Below are 18,237 nucleotides of genomic sequence, written 5' to 3'. Positions count from 1 at the left end.
TTGAATACTACGTTTCATTCACTCTGTACATTTAGTAATGGTTTGACGATGTGGATGGTGAATTTAAACACATAAAACGAGGACCAATAAACGTTGTTACCAGGCATTATTGCTCCAAAACTGCCGGTAATATTATCAATATTTAATAGAAATATGTGAAAGCTCTGACCGTGTTTCCCCTATTTGTGGAGTCGTCCATTTCCCGTGGCCTTTAGGACTAGATCTAGACTGTTCCACTATATGAAAAATAGGTAGAAAGGGTAATTCAATTAAACTGAAATGTATGTGTTTCCAACTCTATTAATAGTTAGATTGAAACATTATAATCTATAACAGATAAATTAAGTCACAACGTATCCCTGGGTATCAATAATAACCAATAATAATCAACTATGTTTTAAAATGTGTTGTATCCCCCCCAAAAAAACGGACCACTGCATTTCGAAATTGAACCCTATTCTGAACTGTTGATCTGAGTTCTACCAATTTGTTAAGTGTGTGAGCTAATTTTGACGTTTATGCACTTGTTCACTTTCATTTCATAGAGTATCACCATGTCGGTGGCATTTGCACCTCACAGGCAGCGTGGGAAGGGTGATATAACACCCGCTGGAATACAAAAGGTAATTCATCTTTTTTTTTTTTTTTGCGCGTCGCAGAATGGAGGCTGTGGTATGAGACGCTGCTAGCCGTTGAGCTAATCAATGTAGCAGTGCCCATCCAGGTCTACAGCTCGGGAGCAACGTTGCAGGGTCAAAGCGCGGTGAATATGAACCTCTCTGGAGTGAGGACGGCATGTGTAGACGATGGGTCTCGGGTCGATTTAAAGGATTAACGTATAATTGTATTCCAAATGAATGAAGGCCTGCGGTTTTGTTAGCTTAAGATAGCTAGCTAGCGTCTTTTGTTAGCTAGAAACGCACACTGAGATTTCACAAAAACGCCCCCCCTCCCCCCATTATGTTCAAATCACGGCGGAATAACCATCATCATGCAAAGATGAACCATACCAAGTTATTCAGTGTCGCTTTATTCAAATTGGTATCACGGATAACAATGTGATATTAATCTGCTTTTCCTTTGCAGTTACTTGACGAAAACAACCAGCTGATTCAGTGTATAATGGACTTCCAGAGCAAAGGCAAAACAGCAGAGTGTTCACAGTAAGTTATTAAAATCCTTTTTTTCTCCAGACATTTCTGCAATATTAAGTTTATGTGGGCCCAAACGTTTTATTGATGACCCCTTTACTTTCACAGATATCAACAGATGCTGCACAGAAATTTAGTGTACCTGGCCACAATAGCAGACTCCAATCAGAATATGCAGTCTCTCCTCCCGGCTGTAAGTATTTGTCCATGTTCATTGTTTTGAGCAAGTGAGTGAATTGTATTTGACAGTGTGGCTTCTCTACCTGGTGAGATGATGTTGATGTTGCTCCCAGTCAGTGTTGAGCCACTGCATGTCAACACATGTCACTTTTAGGTAAATGAAATCCTCCTGAAATTGCTGAACAAATAAATCAGTACATTAGCTTAGAAACGTTATTTTCAGTCAGACAGTCTGACATGTTTCATTCAAATGTATAATTTCCAACACATAACAGTGTATACAGCCTGAAAGGGTTCATTGCCATTGTCAAATTGTATATGTCTGGTGCCAATCCCTTCTATGTTCACTCTTACATTAAAGGGGATTTTGTGGCTTTTCAAAGTCTGAAAAAGTTATCCATTTGAAGTCATCATCAGCATTATGGATAGCCTAGGAGCCAGCTTTTTTTTTGGAGCTTGACCTGCTACATCAGTGGTTAAAAATTCCAATATCTTGGGTTTTGCTGCACTAATTTGACCATTAAAAATCTGTCTCTCGAAAGTCCACTAACTTAATGGAAATTCAAAACTAAACTCCTTAAAGATTAAGTCTTATTTACAGTAGATATTGTTTGTGGAATTATTGCTTGTAGAAGTGTCACCTCATCATATCATATAATGTGTAAAGTTGCAGTCGCTCAGATTGGAGTTACTATTAATTCAGTAATAATATGTATAATAATATATAGATCTTTGTGTTTATGGGCTCTCAGTGTGTTCTCTTTTGGTGGTCCTACACCTTATGAGGTCCTTTATCGTTGCTGGCTGTGACTTTATTTAGAGCAGTGATTATATGACTATTTATGATTACTTATCTTCACTTTCAAACATGCAGTATCTTTTAAAATTTGCTATATAAACAGCTATACTATATTATATTATTTTTTGTACAAAGGTCTCTGCTTTTGTCTGTCTCTTTTTATTCTCAAGTTTTCTCTTTTGAGGCCCAGGCTCAGATGTGTTTCTAGCACTGCTGCTGATGTGTGTTTTTATATCTGTATTGTGCGCCTGCAGCCACCCACTCAAAACATGCCCATGGGCCCTGGTGGGATGAACCAAAGTGGACCCCCCCCTCAGCCTCCTCACGGTCACAACATGCCCTCTGAGGGTATGGTCAGCGGTGGCCCTCCAGCCCCACACATGCAGAACCAGATGAATGGACAGATGCCTGGTAATTGACCCTCCCCCCCCACCCCCCCTCTAACATCCCCTCCTCATCTTTCTCTCTTTTTTCTTTACCCTTCTTCTCCTTCAGTCCCTGTCTCACTTGGGTTGCCTAGCAACACCACAGAACTGTGAGGGAGGTCGCTGTGCTGAAAGATGATGTCACCTAGTTGCCAGCTCTGGTGGTCTTGGACTTCTACTCCTTTTCATTATAGCTATCCTGTCCTCGTTAAGTGTTGAAAATTATTTGTTGTTTTATTTGTTTTTTTATTTAGAAATCCTTGTATTATGTTCCAGTTAAGCATCGATATAGCTGTTTGATGTTTTACAAAAGGATTGGTTGCTGTAACACACAATGACTGTAAATTCTAAAACAGTAAAAGACCAGAGCGTCATATCAGAAACCAAAACATGTAGCCACTGAAGTGTAATTTTTCCACTGGCATGGTAGTGTATACTTACGCTGTGATCTGCAGTATTATGGTACTGCTTGGGAGCTGGGCCTCACCATGACGTTCCCTGCTCAGAACTGAATGACTCAACTTGTCTCACAAGTGCTGAGTGATAAAACCTTAAACACCTTCTAAATTCAGGTTTAATAAAAATCTGTCTACATTTAAATTTGAGAGGTTTAGTCGCAGATCTTTGTGGATGGATCTGTTTGAAATATTGCAAGGGTGGAATGACTGAAAAAAAGATGAAAAACACAAATTAACATAGACAGTTGAAGGTGACAGATGTTAATTACAGTTTGGGTAAACCTCAGATCTCTAACATGTCATCAATGTAAGCGATGTCCTCTTAACATGCAACTCCATTTGTATGGAAACATATTGTGTACCCACATCACAGCCTCAGACTACAGCACAGCAGCACATAACACAGCAGGACAGAAATTCAATGTATCAATGTATGTATATAAATATTTATGTGGTTTTTCAACAGGAATCATGAATAATCTCTGTTGTTTTCCAGGACCTAATCACATGCCCATGCAAGGTCCCGGTCCAGGCCCCAACCAGCCCCCAAACATGCCCAGTGGCTCTATGAATATGCCCCCCAGCAGCCATGGCTCAATGGGTGGTTACAATCACGCTGTCCCTTCCTCCCAGGGCATGCCAGCACAGAGCCAAATGAACATGACCCAGGGCCAGCCCATGGGAAACTATGGGCCACGGCCAAACATGAACATGCAGCCCAATCAAGGTAAAACAACAGCATTTGTGAGTTTCTGCTTTGTTGTCTTGATTTCTAGGACCTTAATCATCTGTCTTACTGGGGCTTGCTGTTAGAGCTGGGCGATATAGCAAAAAAAAAAATGATCACGATAATTTTTTCTATATTGATCAACATCGATATTTATCAAGATATATCATTTGATAATGCTGCCAGTTTGAAGAGTATCCTGATAATCACTGAAGCCTGAAGAAACCAGAGCATTCATTAGTATCGTAGTAACTTTAGAATATAGTTTATTAACATAACCTGCCAAGCTGTGACTACTATAACATCAAATTCCTCTGGCAGGGCGGCAAACATCTCAAATGTTTTAGAGGTACAATCAAGACAGTATATATTCTGCTCTAACCTCTTCATTTATCTTACTGACTGTTATTTTGTGTTTAGTACACACATCACTTGATTCGCTAGTTTTCTTTCTGAAAAGACACTAGTGTTTTTGGGTAGCTAGCCTTTCGTTACTACCCTGTTTACTTAGCGCCGAGCTTAGCCTAGCTTAGCAGTTAGCTTCGTGCATTCGCAGTCAAAGCAGGCTCGTTAAAACGATGGTGTGTGATGACTGTTCCACAGTTGCAGACAAGAGGTCTCTACTAGAGACTAGAGACTTTGACGTAGAAGCCAAAAACTGCAGACTGACTGGCTGTTGTCGTGTTTATTTCTGCTATGTGATAGGCTGTTAGATCTATTCATATCGAGTAAAAAAATGTCCAATGTTTATCGTTATCGACATGAATTTTATTTCAATCCGATATCGAGATCATTTTATCTCCCAGCCCTACTTGCCGCACACTGTTCACCTGAATTTGATAAACCATGTGCTGTTATAGTTTGGGTTTTCCATTGAGTATAATTTGAGAGTGAAATCTGTTGGTGTACCTCAGGCCCCATGATGCACCAGCAGCCTCCCTCCCAGCAGTATAACATGCCACCTGGTGGTGGGGGCCAGCACTACCAAGGGCAACAAAACCCAATGGGCATGATGGGCCAGGTCAACCAAGGGAATCATGTCATGGGGCAGAGGCCAATGCCCCCCTACAGACCCCCACAGCAAGGTATACTACCCCAGAGTGTGTGTCTGTTAGGTGTGCAAGTTGTGAGTGTCAGTGTTTCTTCTCCCTAACCCACCTTCCTGCATTTCTTACTCTTGTTCCTCTCAATTTTCCTCTATTTCCACATCTGCTGCTCACAGACATCTTGTTGACTCAAGATGTAAATTAAAGCCTCCAATAGCTTAAAAATTAGTCAAGGAGCAAAACGAAAGCTTTCTAACGAGGAGTAGCGGCCAGGAATCCATCCTCTTTACTCTTCCCCTCAAACAACCGATCCGACAACACCTTGAATCTACTTGTGTGTATGTTGTGTGTATGTGTATGTAGGACCCCCTCAGCAGTACCCAGGGCAGGAAGACTACTATGGGGACCAGTACAGTCACGCAGGACAGGGAGCCTCAGAAGGTAGGAGTACCCTCCAGTCACTTGTAGAAAATCAACAAAAAAATCAACCCAGGAGTTGTGTTAAAACACAAATGATGCAAAGAGACTGTGACGAAACCAAAATTTCAGTTTCTTCATTATTTTCTGGGAAACCAAAGTGACTTTGGGCTCTAACAAAGGAAAAAATATCTGATTTGGAGCGATCATTCACACACCAGAGTGTACCCTCTTCCCAAAGCTGCTGCGGTCCATGGATAAGTTAGCACTTACCTAATCTTGTAATGCCACCCCCACCCCACCCCCAGTCGTGCCAGGTGCCAAGTCAGGGACAGAGTCTTGTGGGAAACTCGGTAGTCAATGTCTTGGAAAGACGAAGCTGTACCAAAGTTTATTCTAGTAAATGTTAATTCTTCAAATTATCAAGAAAAAATGCCACAATTGATACTTTTATTATGACTTGGCATACTACTTTTTTTTTGCATTTTTGGAGTAGAAGCCATTTAGTGTATTCATATTCAGTAAGTGCTTCATAATGTACCAGTTTCAAGGGGACTGCCATTCTTGATAAATATGCATGTTTTCTGCACATGCAGAAAATAATGCTTGTGATTTGCAAAGGAGCAGTGATATCGAGAGTAATGAGCCACCAACTATATTTGAGAAAAGTGCTAAAGTCCACAATAAAAATTTGTTGTAAATAAACAAACTGCCACTTTTCTCCATGCTGGTTTGCTTAGGGGTAGTAAAATTACAGTAGCAGCCACGGTGATAGATTACAGTTTCATGAGAAACGACTCCTTCTCTTTCTTTGTCCAATTAACATTTACTTTTTTGTTGTTTGTTTTGTTTTTTTTTCCTCTGCTGCCTACACTGTTTTCCTTTGACCTTTCAAACACAAATGTTATTCCTTTATTGGTACAAAGAATTTCAACGAATAAAGAGTTCTGAAAACATTCAATACAGTAACATGGCTGTCTCAAAACTGCACCTTTCAAAACACTGTTATATGCATCTCTTTGTATATTAGATGAGGTGTTGCTGGATACTCACTGAAGTGTTAAAGCAGTCAATGCTTGTTGAGCTGTGCACGCCAAGAATCCTTTTCCTACTTGAATTTTCTGCACTACTATAGTGTGTGTCATTTCTGCCTTTTGTTAATAGCATCTTATTACATACTGCTGTTTGTTTATTTTTTATGGATGTATATGTCAGATAATGTTGTGTTGCAAATACAGGTACATCCTAACTGATCTCTTGAGTTGCAGTTATATGGAGTCTTTATTCAGTGTCTACCTATCTGCTTTGCTGTACTTGTCAACATGCTGCTCACATTGTCTGCTATTGCCCCCTGAAGGTAATGCTCAGTATGGCCAACAGCAGGAAGCATATCAGCAAGGCCCTCCCCAGCAGCAGGGCTACCCTCCTCAACAGCAGTACCCAGGTCAGCAGGGCTACCCACCACAGCAGCAGGGTTACGGTGAGTTTTCTTCTCTGGGAAAGGGACGCATTTCATCCTCTAGGAGACGCTATCAGCCCTTTTTGGCTGCCTTTTTAAACTGTTGAATAATAATTCTTCCTGAGCGAGCTGGTGGTTACTGCCCCTTGGAAATGTAACGGTGCCAGACACGTGTCAAGACATCATCAAGAGCAAGGAATTAAAGGACCACCTTAATGAATGGTTAGGGGATTGAAGCTTGGTGGAAGAGAAATTTAATCACTAGTGGTGGCTGGCACCACATTAGCATTTCTCCTGGTGCTTCAGTTTGAAATGACACACTGTTCTGTGGGAGTGGAAGAGGAGCTTTGGTTCTTTATATGCGGTCTATGGTACAAAAAAAGTCAGGGAGACAAACCTTTTGTTATTTGACTTGTGCCTATTCCTTACCTATATTTTCTCATTTGTGGGTATGTTTAATGTGCTCATGGCTATAGGGTGTAACCAAATTCCATGAGATGTCTAAACAATGTTTGTCATACAGTATTTAATATTGGAGGTCCTGCAGCTCTTTCGTCTTTTTCCTCCTCTTGCCATTTTTCACTGGAACTTTCCATCACTCACCCTCTGTCTGAGCCAAAGCTCATGTTAGTAATGAGCTAGCGGAGAGGCAGAGGCTGTGAGGTGAGATCCATCTGGCACACACACGCTTTCTCTCGCAGGCCCCCACAAGGTTATGCTCAACAGCATAAGACATTATGAGCGCCTAACGATGCTGCGTGGGCCTCATTTGACTTCAGCCCCAGTCAAGCTTTGCTCGGTCCTTCACAGCGCCTGCATGGATAGCTGCAGTATATGGGGGTTGATAAAGTGGATTTTTTTTTTTTTTTTTTTTTAATGAAGCCTGCTCCTCTAATGAAGACCAACAGAATCTCCTTGATGTCTCCTTGCATTAGGGAACCACTGCCTGGCTCCAACCTGACTCACTCATTCTCATTCATTACTGAGTCAGGTGTTGTGGAGGCAGCCCAAACAAATTGGTCTGACATATCCACCATCCTCTCTTTGTCATCCATCAGCTTTTCTTTTTTTTTTTTTTTTTATTGCAGCCCATTAGCGATAGTAAACTAACAGGGATTCCCTAGAGTTCTCAAAGTAACAAGTGGGAGATGGAAACGATTAATGAGAAAAACTTGGGCTGTTTTCACACTGGGTTCATTTGTTTGAGTCCAGATTGTCCCACCTCTTTCTAAGCAGGTGTTCAGACTGAAACTTGCAACAAGTCAAAAGATTACAGCGTCTCAAAGACTTGCAACACTAAAGAGTGTTCCCTTTAAAACGTTTTACTAAGTACAATATTTCAAGCATAAATTTGGGCAGAAATCACTGTACAGTTTTTGACTTGGCACCTAAACAATAAGGAGTGTGTGTGAGTGTTTTTTTTTTTTTTTTTGTTGTTTTTTTATCCACACTGATTATTGATTACAATTATTGAATTGAATTGCATTGTGACTACAAGCGAACACTTCCACAGTTAAACTGGAACTGATCTTTTTAGCCAAAAAAAAAAAAGTGAAAACACTTTTAGGTTTACTCAAGTGTGTCATGCATGCATAATTTTAAAGTGAGATATCAATATTTGTCATAGGCCCCTCCCAAAGTGCCCCAGGACAGTACCCCAACTATCCTCAGGGCCAGGGACAGCAGTATGGAGCCTATCGCCCCCCTCAACCTGGACCCCCACAGGGCCAGCAGCAACGCCCTTATGGCTATGACCAGGTGAGTATACTCCCAATGCTGGACAGCAGAGGACTCAAGTTATAATGTTGATTGTCAGAGTTAGATGTATATTTTCTGTTATTCTGTCAGACTAGAATCAATGTGAGTGAAGTTAGAAGGTAGACATGAAAGGTATTATTTTATGCATGCTATCATCATATTCGGGGTTAAATTTATTCTTCCCAAAACATTGTATGTGTTACTATTGTTTTTAACTTGTTAACTTGAGTCTTAGTTATATATCCTGGCTAATATGGCATGCCAGTTGAGGGAAATATGAGGGCTTTAATAGGATTCTTCCTTAAACTTGATGCAGACTGCTGTAGTGTTTAAAGGAAGATCTATTTGTTGCCCTGTATTTCCTATGGTCTTATGTGAGGACCACAGCTACACTTTGATATCTTTATCTTTGAATATTCAGGGGCACATGAGGAAATAAAGACCCGGGGATTTGAACCCCTGACTAGCTCTGTAAGAAGCAAAGGTAATGGTTGCTGTGAAGACCTCAACGTCCAATCTAGACGTTTGACAACCTAGCCTTAATTTGCATTTGTTATGTTTCTTCTGTCTCTTTTTTTCTTTATCTCTCTCCCATTTTTCTTCTTTTCTTTCTTTTGTTATGTTAAAATATTGATAATTTTCTCTTTTTTTTTAATATTTTAATTTTGTTGGTAACCAGGGGTCGAATTGTAAGTCATGAGGTCCAGAAACACAGCATGCTTAGTCTACAGTGAAACAGCCAAAAGCTTACATGCTTTGGTGTGTCTTTAATCCATGCAAATAACACTGGTATTGTGCTTAACTTATTGAACTCATATTTGAAATGAAATGTTATTTATATTGAACTGTTAAATTTTCCAAATTTGTTCCCATTGTATTTTCCATTAATACCAAACACATACTTCGACCCCTGTTTAGAAATGCATCAAATACTACTGTCCTTGCACTGAATTTATCTCACTTTAAGTACTATCCACTAGTCAATAAGGAATGTCATCCTCAGCCATGCTGCTGCCCAAACCTGAGGTGTCAAGTTAGAATCTAGAGCTCACAAGTTGTGAGGCCATGCTGCCACCTGCTGGTCAATACCAGCAAATGCAGCTATAAATCATGGTTTGCAGTATATGGTTGAAACCACAGATGTTTGTTTGCACCCTCTTTTAAGATTTGTGAATATAAGCTTTTTTCCCTGTGTGTTTTTGAAAAGGTCAAGTAACATGAGTCTGTCACATTTCTCCCCACAGGGCCAGTATGGAAATTACCAGCAATGAGAGATGGTCACAGCAAACCCACACAGCTCTGATCTCTGTCTGAGCTTTGACCTCTGGTCAACTGCTAAGCAGACTTAAATGATGGTTGCAGCTCACTGAGATTCTCTCAGACACGAACATACAACACTCAAAAACACAAGATTCGTTTCCCCCTCTCTTTGGGATTTTATCATTGCCTATAAAATATATTCTGTTTATCATGTCCATTGACTTGATAATGTTAAAGTCCACAACTCACCATCTGGTCCAGTATGTCTCAAAGCAGCAATGCCTTAAAAAAAAAATGGAACTGCCTTATCCTTTAGCATTGCAGATTGTGAAACAGGCTAACAAAAATTTTGGATATCAGAGATGATTCAAATGTACAGAGTTTCATTCTACTGTGGTGCATTGTTTCTCTATCCTTCAGCTCCCTGTTCATAAGAAGCAATAATGCCAGCAGTAGGGAAATGTGTGGGGGCTTAGAGATAATGCACCAGACGAACTTCCCGCTAGGCCATGGTACATGTCTTAATGTATGTGATGATGTAAAAATATATTTTATGCTTTTTAGATCAAGCTAACTTTGTATAAGACATTGGAAAGTAGTACTGAAGCTGTGTTGTTTATTTCATGAAGTGTATGTGTCAATGTTTTTTTGTTTTGTTTTTTTTTTTATTAATGATGATCCCATCCAGCACATTTTGTTTTTTTTATTTTACTGTTACATTGAATTGTATAACTATTCGATTAGATCTGCTATTTCAATGACACGGACAGTGCATGAATTCTTTGTGTAAAAATGGAAATCTAATTGAGATTCCCTGAAGGACAAATATGAACAACAAGCAGCAAAAAATGTTCAAAGCTGTAAAACACATGTAACAATTGCTGTATTCTGTTTTGGGCTGTTTTTTGGGGGGGCTTTTTTAAATCAGTGAAAAAATATCAAATTTGGATCATGAATAGAATTTTTTTTTTTTTACAATACCTGACGAAATAATGGCCTGGTTCTTTATTTGACAAATGTGCCCAGAGGGATGATATGTAGCAGACACCTCTGCAAATTGTATTCCTAAGTTGATGCTCTCTAGAGTGTTTTGTTTTTGTTGTTTTGTTTTTTTCTTCTATACAAGCACCTCAGTCTTGTCCATTGACTGCAAACTGGTGAATGGGAAAGATCTAACGTGGTATCAAATATTTCTGACAAGTACTTAGTTTTGTTAGTCTTGACGATGCTGGAATCCCTTTTTCCCTTTGAATAAACGTCTAAGTTGATGTCATTCAAATAGTGTTGTGTGTGAATAATAAAGTTTGTTACTGTCAAATATGTAACATAAGATGTGAAAATAATGTTCTGAAATGGATTCCTTAATTTCACAGTAAAGACTGGTTGTGCAGTTTTATATCACTGGCTTGGTATCTGTTTTATGGTGCATACTTTATTGATCCCATATGTACAGCGGCATAGAGAAGAGGAATTCATTATCCTCTGATATTGTTTATATGGCTGTTTTAATATTTTGCATTCTGCACCCCATCCACATGGTGGTCACATTTGTGTCATGGCAATGTATAACTGTACATTATAATAAATTGGAAGAATCTTTAATACACTTTTGACTTGTGTTATTTACAGCATTCGACCTTTTTGTGGTAACATAGAAGTGCGAGATCATTCATCCCCAAGACAACATAAACAAGATGTGCACTATTGGTGCCGTCATAATCTGACAGTATGATATAATTGTTTTGTCTTCATCTGCTATCTGGTAGTCAGTTTCCAACTGATAATGACCCTGCCTGGCTCAGCAGCATGTCTGCTTTGTCCAGATGCATTTAGAGAGGTCCAGAGCACATTTACACCCAAAATTACCTTCCGTGTCCCTCTTTCCCCTTCTGCTCCCTCCAGAGAAGGAGAGGGACTACCTGTCACATTGGGGGGAGTGATACAGATGGTACACCAGATGTGTGGCCGAAGCACGTGATGGGAGAGCGGTGTTGGTGTTAAGAGGGCCACGGACTGCTTGGGTTGCCTTGTTGCCGATGATGAGTGTTGGTGTGTGTAAATGTGGGCGAGTGCAGCAGAATTGCCTTAAGAAAAGAAAGTGGTTTGTTAACTTTTTTTGTATGTATGTGTGTATCTATGTTCCCTGCTCAGGTTTAGTGGCATCTCCTAGTCACCCCACCATCCTGCTGCTCCACAGCTGGCCGCCCCACCCTTCCCAGCTGCCACTGGGGCTCCCCCCGGCCCCTCTGCTTGGCAGAGCTGGCGTTTTGGGCGCTCCCCCACCAGTCCTCCCTGGCAGCTGCTGCCCTCAGCTGCGCTCTCGCAGACGGTATTGGGGTCGGACAAAGTCACTCCTCCTGTGACTGTGTCTGGGGCCATTGGGGGAGGATGAAGAGGTGGCAAGGAGACTCTTACCATCTATGAAAGATCTCCTTTAAACGCTCATGAATTTAAATTGATGGGTACATAACTTAACGTGAGGCAGTGGAGGAATTCTGGTTAAGCATGAGTATTTCTGTAGTAGTTTATTAATGACTAAATTCAAGTGTGTAATCTTGTAAAAATATGTCTTTGTAGCCCAACGTACATTGGCTGTGCAGTTATGAATTCAAGAAAGCTAACAGGACAGTATTACTCCATGCGTGTTATGTTAAAGTATGGCAAATAGTGAAGTGGCAGCATCATTTAAGAGGATGATTATCTTGTTCAATATTTTGATAATTATAATTCAGGGCACCTTTCAGAGGAGGCTCCTAACCACTGAGGGGAAAATGACATTGTGATCATAGCTGGCAGGCAAGATGTGATCTCTCTCTCTCTCTTTCTGTCCCTCTTTCTCTCTCTCCCACTAACTCCCCTTTTCACTCTCTCATACCCACACTCTCAGTGTGACAGAAAGTCTATGGGGAGGTATAAGAGGTAGTTATGGGGGGAATGCAGCAGCCTCCACAGTTTAATTGGAGATGTGTCACACTAAATAAATGGTGCAAAAACAAGCGCTGACTGGAGGCTTGAGGGAGGGGCCCTGGGGATGCAGCCTGTTTTATTGGGCAGGAGCTTTGCACCGCTCCAGGGTGAAACGGGGCTATGCACTGCTGAGATACCCTCCAACCACCAAACCACCAGGCCTCCCTACTGACTTCTGTGGAGGAAAAGACAAAGGCATTCATTTCACTGCGCAGAAAGGCATCTTACTGGTGCTGAGGAGAAGGTATGGTTGAACTTGGTGACCCATTTGTTCCTTGTCCAATGAGGAGCATATCATCACCCTCATCTGCAATTTCAATTCCTGCATGCTGGCAAACAAATCCATAATTGTTCAATGTATAGCAAGCGCTGTCAGCCTCACTTGCTCCTAGAGCTTATGTATGTCAATTTATGTTTTGAGAAGACTGAAGACAACTGCCTCCAGCCAATCCCATTTCCCTGTGTAATCCATACATGACCTCCAAGTTACCAGGAGAATGTGTTTTCCAATATTCTATCAATGCTGATATGACTGCTGTCTCGCTTTGCTCATGCAGTGGTGTGTGTGTGTGTGTGTGTGTGTGTGTGTGTGTGTGTGTGCACCTTAGATTCCAGAGTTCATGGCATGAGTTTTGATTTACCTCTACAGTGTGCCGCAGTAATTGGATGTGACACCATTCTCTCTGCTCTCCCTGGGGGATATAACAGGAATCTGACTATTATGGCCCCAGTTATGAATATGTCATGACAGCTGCAAACAAAGGCCCATGATTTGGATAAGACTCTTCTGTATGTTGTCTCTGCGCTGATATATGAGATAAATGCTGCAAGGGTAAATTAGTTTTCTGTAAAGCAATTTGCAGTGTTTACAAAGAATGATTAATTGCCATTGTTTGAAAAAAAAAAATATGGTAGAGACAATGTACGATATTGCATTTTTATCATTATGCCTGCCAGATACATACTTGCCTCACAGATATTTGTGTAAGCTATTATATCTAGTTTCAAAACAACTGAAAAGATTTTTTGGACCTGACATACGCAAACAGGGCGATCCCCTAGAAAGACATTGTTTTGCATGCATCTGATGTGCAGTGCTTTGTTTAAATCCCATCGTTTGTTGAGGGTTTAGCCATCAAATCAAATTGAGTGTGCTGTTTTGTATGTGTTCTAGCCTCATAAAAGTAGTCTCTGGGTGAAATAGCAGGTATGCTGATATCAGTATTCCCACAGCCTGCATAATTGCTGTAATTTGCTTTCCCTTTGGGTAATCTGTAAACATGGCTGTTTTGATGTTTTTGGCATCCTCCATTGGCTGAGCTCTCTACTCCTCCAGTGGAGCCCCCATCCCAGCCCAGGGTGACACAAATAGATCCTTCCCCAGAAGGCGCACGTAGTTCCACATGGGCACAATCAATACAGCCCAGTCGTCACTGGAACTGTGGCGGTATTAAAAGCACCCCGTGAGTTGGTTCTCACCACGCCAGCGTTTTAGGGAAATAAAGCTATTGATCCTCCAGGGCCTCTGGCGGAGCATTAACCTGGGCCTACAAATTAGAACGTGCTCATCTGGACACATCTGCCTGCAATGTTCCCAAAAAGCCAGTCCCAGGGAGAGAAAAGGAGGGCTGTGAGGCCTGCTGCTTCCAATGATGAGTAGAGCGCTACTTGACGCCTGTGTCGGAGCGGGGGAGGCGTCTGGATGCCCAGGACTTCCATTAGAGGCCCAGGATGGTGGCATGGGTCGATGTGGTAAGGTTTGGTTGGGGGTACTCCATCTCAGATCAGTGTGGTTCCTTCCCCCTGATGTAGAGAGAGAGGGGGCTGACCCACAGTAAACCTGAGCTCCTGACTGGAAGGACAATGAGGAAAAGGGCTGCTGCCAGGGCTTGTTCCAGCAGTGTCAAAGGCTTTGCCTCTTTTGTGCAATTTTATATCAAAAGTCAGCATACACTTCATTTTCTGTTATATTTCAATGAAATATTCAGATGAACAATCCATTTTTGATTTTGATGCAGATTCAAAGAACACTGCAAACAAATACGTATTCATTGATTTATCACCTTATTGGAAATATTATATAGCACAAATCTGGGGGGTTTTGTATTGCCATAAGCTGCAATTTCCATTTTCAGATTACATTTCTATTTGTCTGCAAGACCTAGAATTTCACTTCCCTCCATGGACACCATGGTGCTATGTGAGCCATCGATTCAAATGTATCACTTGCTGGGTTGTCATACAAGTCAGTAATTATATTTGACTAGGAGATCAGAGTCTGGATACACAGAGATAGAAACACAAACACAGTTATGTGCACCTACGTGCGTGCACAAACATAGGAAAGACTCTTCTACTGTTACTCCTTTATACTAACCATAACTCTCTGTCTGCAGCCCACCTGTATGATAAAGAGTAGCCCTCTTCCTGACCCCTTCACCTTTTTTTTCTTGACACAAATTGTGATCAAGTGTGAATTTTCCAGTTTTATGGTACCTGTAGACAACATTTAAATGTCATACACTCACTGGATGCCTGAGAGCTGTTCCATGCTTAAGAAACATTCACATGATTCATGTTAACTGATAAAGAGAATCCATGTATCCGTCTTTGCAACACATTTTACCAGCCACATTCACACAGACAGAGACACTTTGGAAACTTTCCCTCTTTTTTCTCAGCCTGCCCTAACAGTGGGAAGCTTGGAAGTTCTCTGCCCCAGTTCTCCATGTCCTTGAGAGTTGTGCCTTCGGGCCGGGGCTGGTGGGGTCCCGCGGTGCACAATGTGTGCTTCTCACTCAGGCTCCCGCTGTACTCCGCAGCCCCTGCATGGCTCTGGAGAGTTGCCAAGCTCTGAGGGGTTGTCCATGCGAGTGGGGGAGCGTGCATGTTACCACAGAACTGCTCCAAACATCTCACTTCCTTCCCCCAAGACAGTCGACCGGATATAAATCACTTTCCTGGATTGGCCAACTACAATGGGATGCTTGGGAAGATGTTGTTATGAATAATCAGACTAATTGCAATAAGCAGTGTGAAGTGATGTGCAAATGACTGAGGATCTTGTTTTCCCACATTCTGCTTTTGCAAAGGTTAAACTATAGTGTGTGATGCCAGCTTAGTGAAGTCAACAAAGGCCTATGTGTGATTTGCATCAAATATGAAGAAAGTTAAATTCTTTATGAAGAAATTCTTCCTTTTTTCAGTGTTATTGTACTTTTTTGGTGATTAGATTAACATCAGAAGAAAAGGCAATTAGAAGTTGGTGGTCATACAGTAATTTGTAGCTGTATGTGTTTGACAAATCTCTTTATATTTTATTCAGTACATATGTATTGTTTTTCCCCCTTTTTTTGTAATTAATATGGATACTGGCCGAGAGCAAAGATAAAGACCCATTTTCTAATATTTTGTCCTTGGATTGTGCACTCAGGGAATTCACTCCCCTTTTTCTCTTTCGTTTCCCTGGCTAAGGCACGGGGAATTGGTGGGATGAGAGGCTATTCCCTAAATAGCCCATGGCAAGAGGTATCCTGATTAGCATGCTGCCTGCTCTCTGGCAGCAGTCCTCCAGGCCACCAGCGCTATCACTTACGTGCTGTTTGTATTTGTAGTTGATAGTGTGTGCTGTTATAATTGGAATGAGCTCAGGAACCTCGTTTGCTTTTGATCCGCTGCCAGCCACTCAGAGTGCTACTGGGCCACAGCTCTCACCTCAACACTCCCAGTGGATTATGGGAAACTGCAACGCTTATGTTCTAAAAAGCGCCTGACAGCATCTCACTCAAGGTCGAACAATACAATGGTATGTGTACAGAGAAGAACAAAAAAAGATTGAGGAAAAAGTTGAACAGATATTTGATGTAACACTGGGTATTGAGTCAGGAACTGGGAAAATGGTGTTTCAGATTCATGAAACCAAGAGGTAAATATCAAAGGACCTGTATGATTGTTTGGGTTAGTTTCAATAACACACAAGGATACGTGGAATTACAACTCTCAGAATACCTCGCACAAATCTGCATTTTTATGAACAACAAGCTGAACTAGTGATATACAGGGAGAATCTGTACAATCAAACACAATATAGGCCATTTTCACATTTTGATTTGTCATAGTAGGGAATGTACAAGTGTTACTAATAGGTGTGTGCCCGAATACAAATACATTATTCAGCAAAGCACAAATAGTTGGTTTTTATACAAATATTTGTTTCATACAAATATTTTAAAAATTATTTGTTGGGGGTGTTCCCCAGAGATAAAGCTGAGCTACTGACACAAGCAAAATGCTCCCAAGGGACTCTCCATAACCTGTTGTTCCCCTTCTCCTTTCCACAAAGTTAGGTTGTAAAAAATAGGCCATAAATGAAAAGTGCAAAGCAATAATTGCCTTTGAAGTTCCTCCCAACACGTTAAACGGTGTGCTGTCTCTGTGTTATGGGTGTTTAAATAGGAAGAGGTCTGTCTGCATGAGGTGATGAGTAAAGTTTTACCTCAGTAATCAGCACAGTTGTCTATGATCTAGGAGACTCCAGCTCAAGACCCAATGTGGGGACCTCCTTTGTAAGGTAGTTTATTCATGAACACTCATTGTAACACTTTAATTTTCTAAAATGTGTCATAAAAACAAAAACAGGATTTTTAAGCCTCTTTCCACTTTTATTCAAATACAAATACAGATACAAATAATTTTGCTGCCTCGACAAATACAGACACAAATACAAATACTGGGATCTCTGCACATACCTAGTTACTAATAACATTAAAGTATTAATCCTTGAGACTTCAGGCTTGGTTGATTTGGCGACACCTGTGGTTATGGGTGGTAACAACAAGTGCTACAGTAAACATTCCTTGAGAAGTTACTTTTTGAGAAATATAACAGAGGAGCAACTGGTGCATCAGTTTACAGTGCAACCAAACAAACTCACATTGCTTTAATAAAGAAGTTAGTCAATAATTGGCCTTTTTCCATCATGCCATGAGCAAACATAATCTAATTTCATGCTGCATAACAGCGCAAGTAGTTTTCCACACAGTAACAGGAGTTGGTTACCTTGCTGAGGAGTCGGAGGTGGGCACCTCTTCATCTAACAGCTCACTATGGCTGCTCCCTCTTGTCCCATCACTCCCTGCAATATTCAAAACTGATCTGCTGTCAAAAAAAATGACGAAAATTGTAGGCACATTTTTCATCAACAATTGCGGTTAGTGCTAATCTCAGTAACTAATACATTATGTTTCCTCTGACTGTTTCACAACAAAAAATATCCCATGTTTTGCCAGTTGAATGTGAAGCAGCAGTAGTAGGCAATGTTCGGTTTGCTTTAGCAGGACCTAAAGACAGTCCTATTATGGCTGTAGGAGAATGAACAGTAAACAGTGAGGCTAATATTAATGAAATAAAATTACAAGCAGTAACACTGCATCGTTTCCTTTGAATCCCTCATGTAGTAATTTGAATCCATCATGGGAATGGTGGACTCCACCACTAAGTACTATATGGAGAAGCAATTGTAGAATATAAATACATTGATGGCTGTTGCTGAAAAATGTCAAATGTACATAAAACCAAAACAAGGTTTGAT

At 40.9% G+C, this 18,237-nt stretch overlaps 1 protein-coding gene across 6 annotated transcripts; it reads left to right on the top strand.

The window, feature by feature from the left end:
- Window positions 1–436: 436 nt before the first annotated feature.
- Window positions 437–11,282, top strand: ss18 (SS18 subunit of BAF chromatin remodeling complex). Of its 6 annotated transcripts, XM_044367276.1 has the most exons (11): window positions 437–623; window positions 1,087–1,163; window positions 1,260–1,344; window positions 2,385–2,541; window positions 3,510–3,740; window positions 4,655–4,825; window positions 5,150–5,227; window positions 6,561–6,683; window positions 8,290–8,420; window positions 8,842–8,904; window positions 9,665–11,282. In XM_044367276.1, exons 1-10 carry the CDS (start codon window positions 555–557, stop codon window positions 8,857–8,859), a joined length of 1,140 nt encoding a protein of 379 aa, XP_044223211.1. In that variant the 5' UTR covers window positions 437–554; the 3' UTR covers window positions 8,860–8,904; window positions 9,665–11,282. The 6 variants fall into 6 exon arrangements, 3 of the variants coding, with proteins under 3 accessions (XP_044223211.1, XP_044223210.1, XP_044223212.1); XR_006406368.1 differs by having other exon boundaries at window positions 8,290–8,904; window positions 9,665–9,701; XM_044367275.1 differs by lacking the exon at window positions 8,842–8,904.
- The last annotated feature ends 6,955 nt before the right edge of the window (window positions 11,283–18,237 follow it).

Source organism: Thunnus albacares, chromosome 12, assembly GCF_914725855.1.
Source record: "Thunnus albacares chromosome 12, fThuAlb1.1, whole genome shotgun sequence".
Taxonomy (NCBI): domain Eukaryota; kingdom Metazoa; phylum Chordata; class Actinopteri; order Scombriformes; family Scombridae; genus Thunnus; species Thunnus albacares.
Note: the sequence above shows the minus strand (reverse complement) of the source record. Positions and strands in the feature narration are given on the sequence as shown.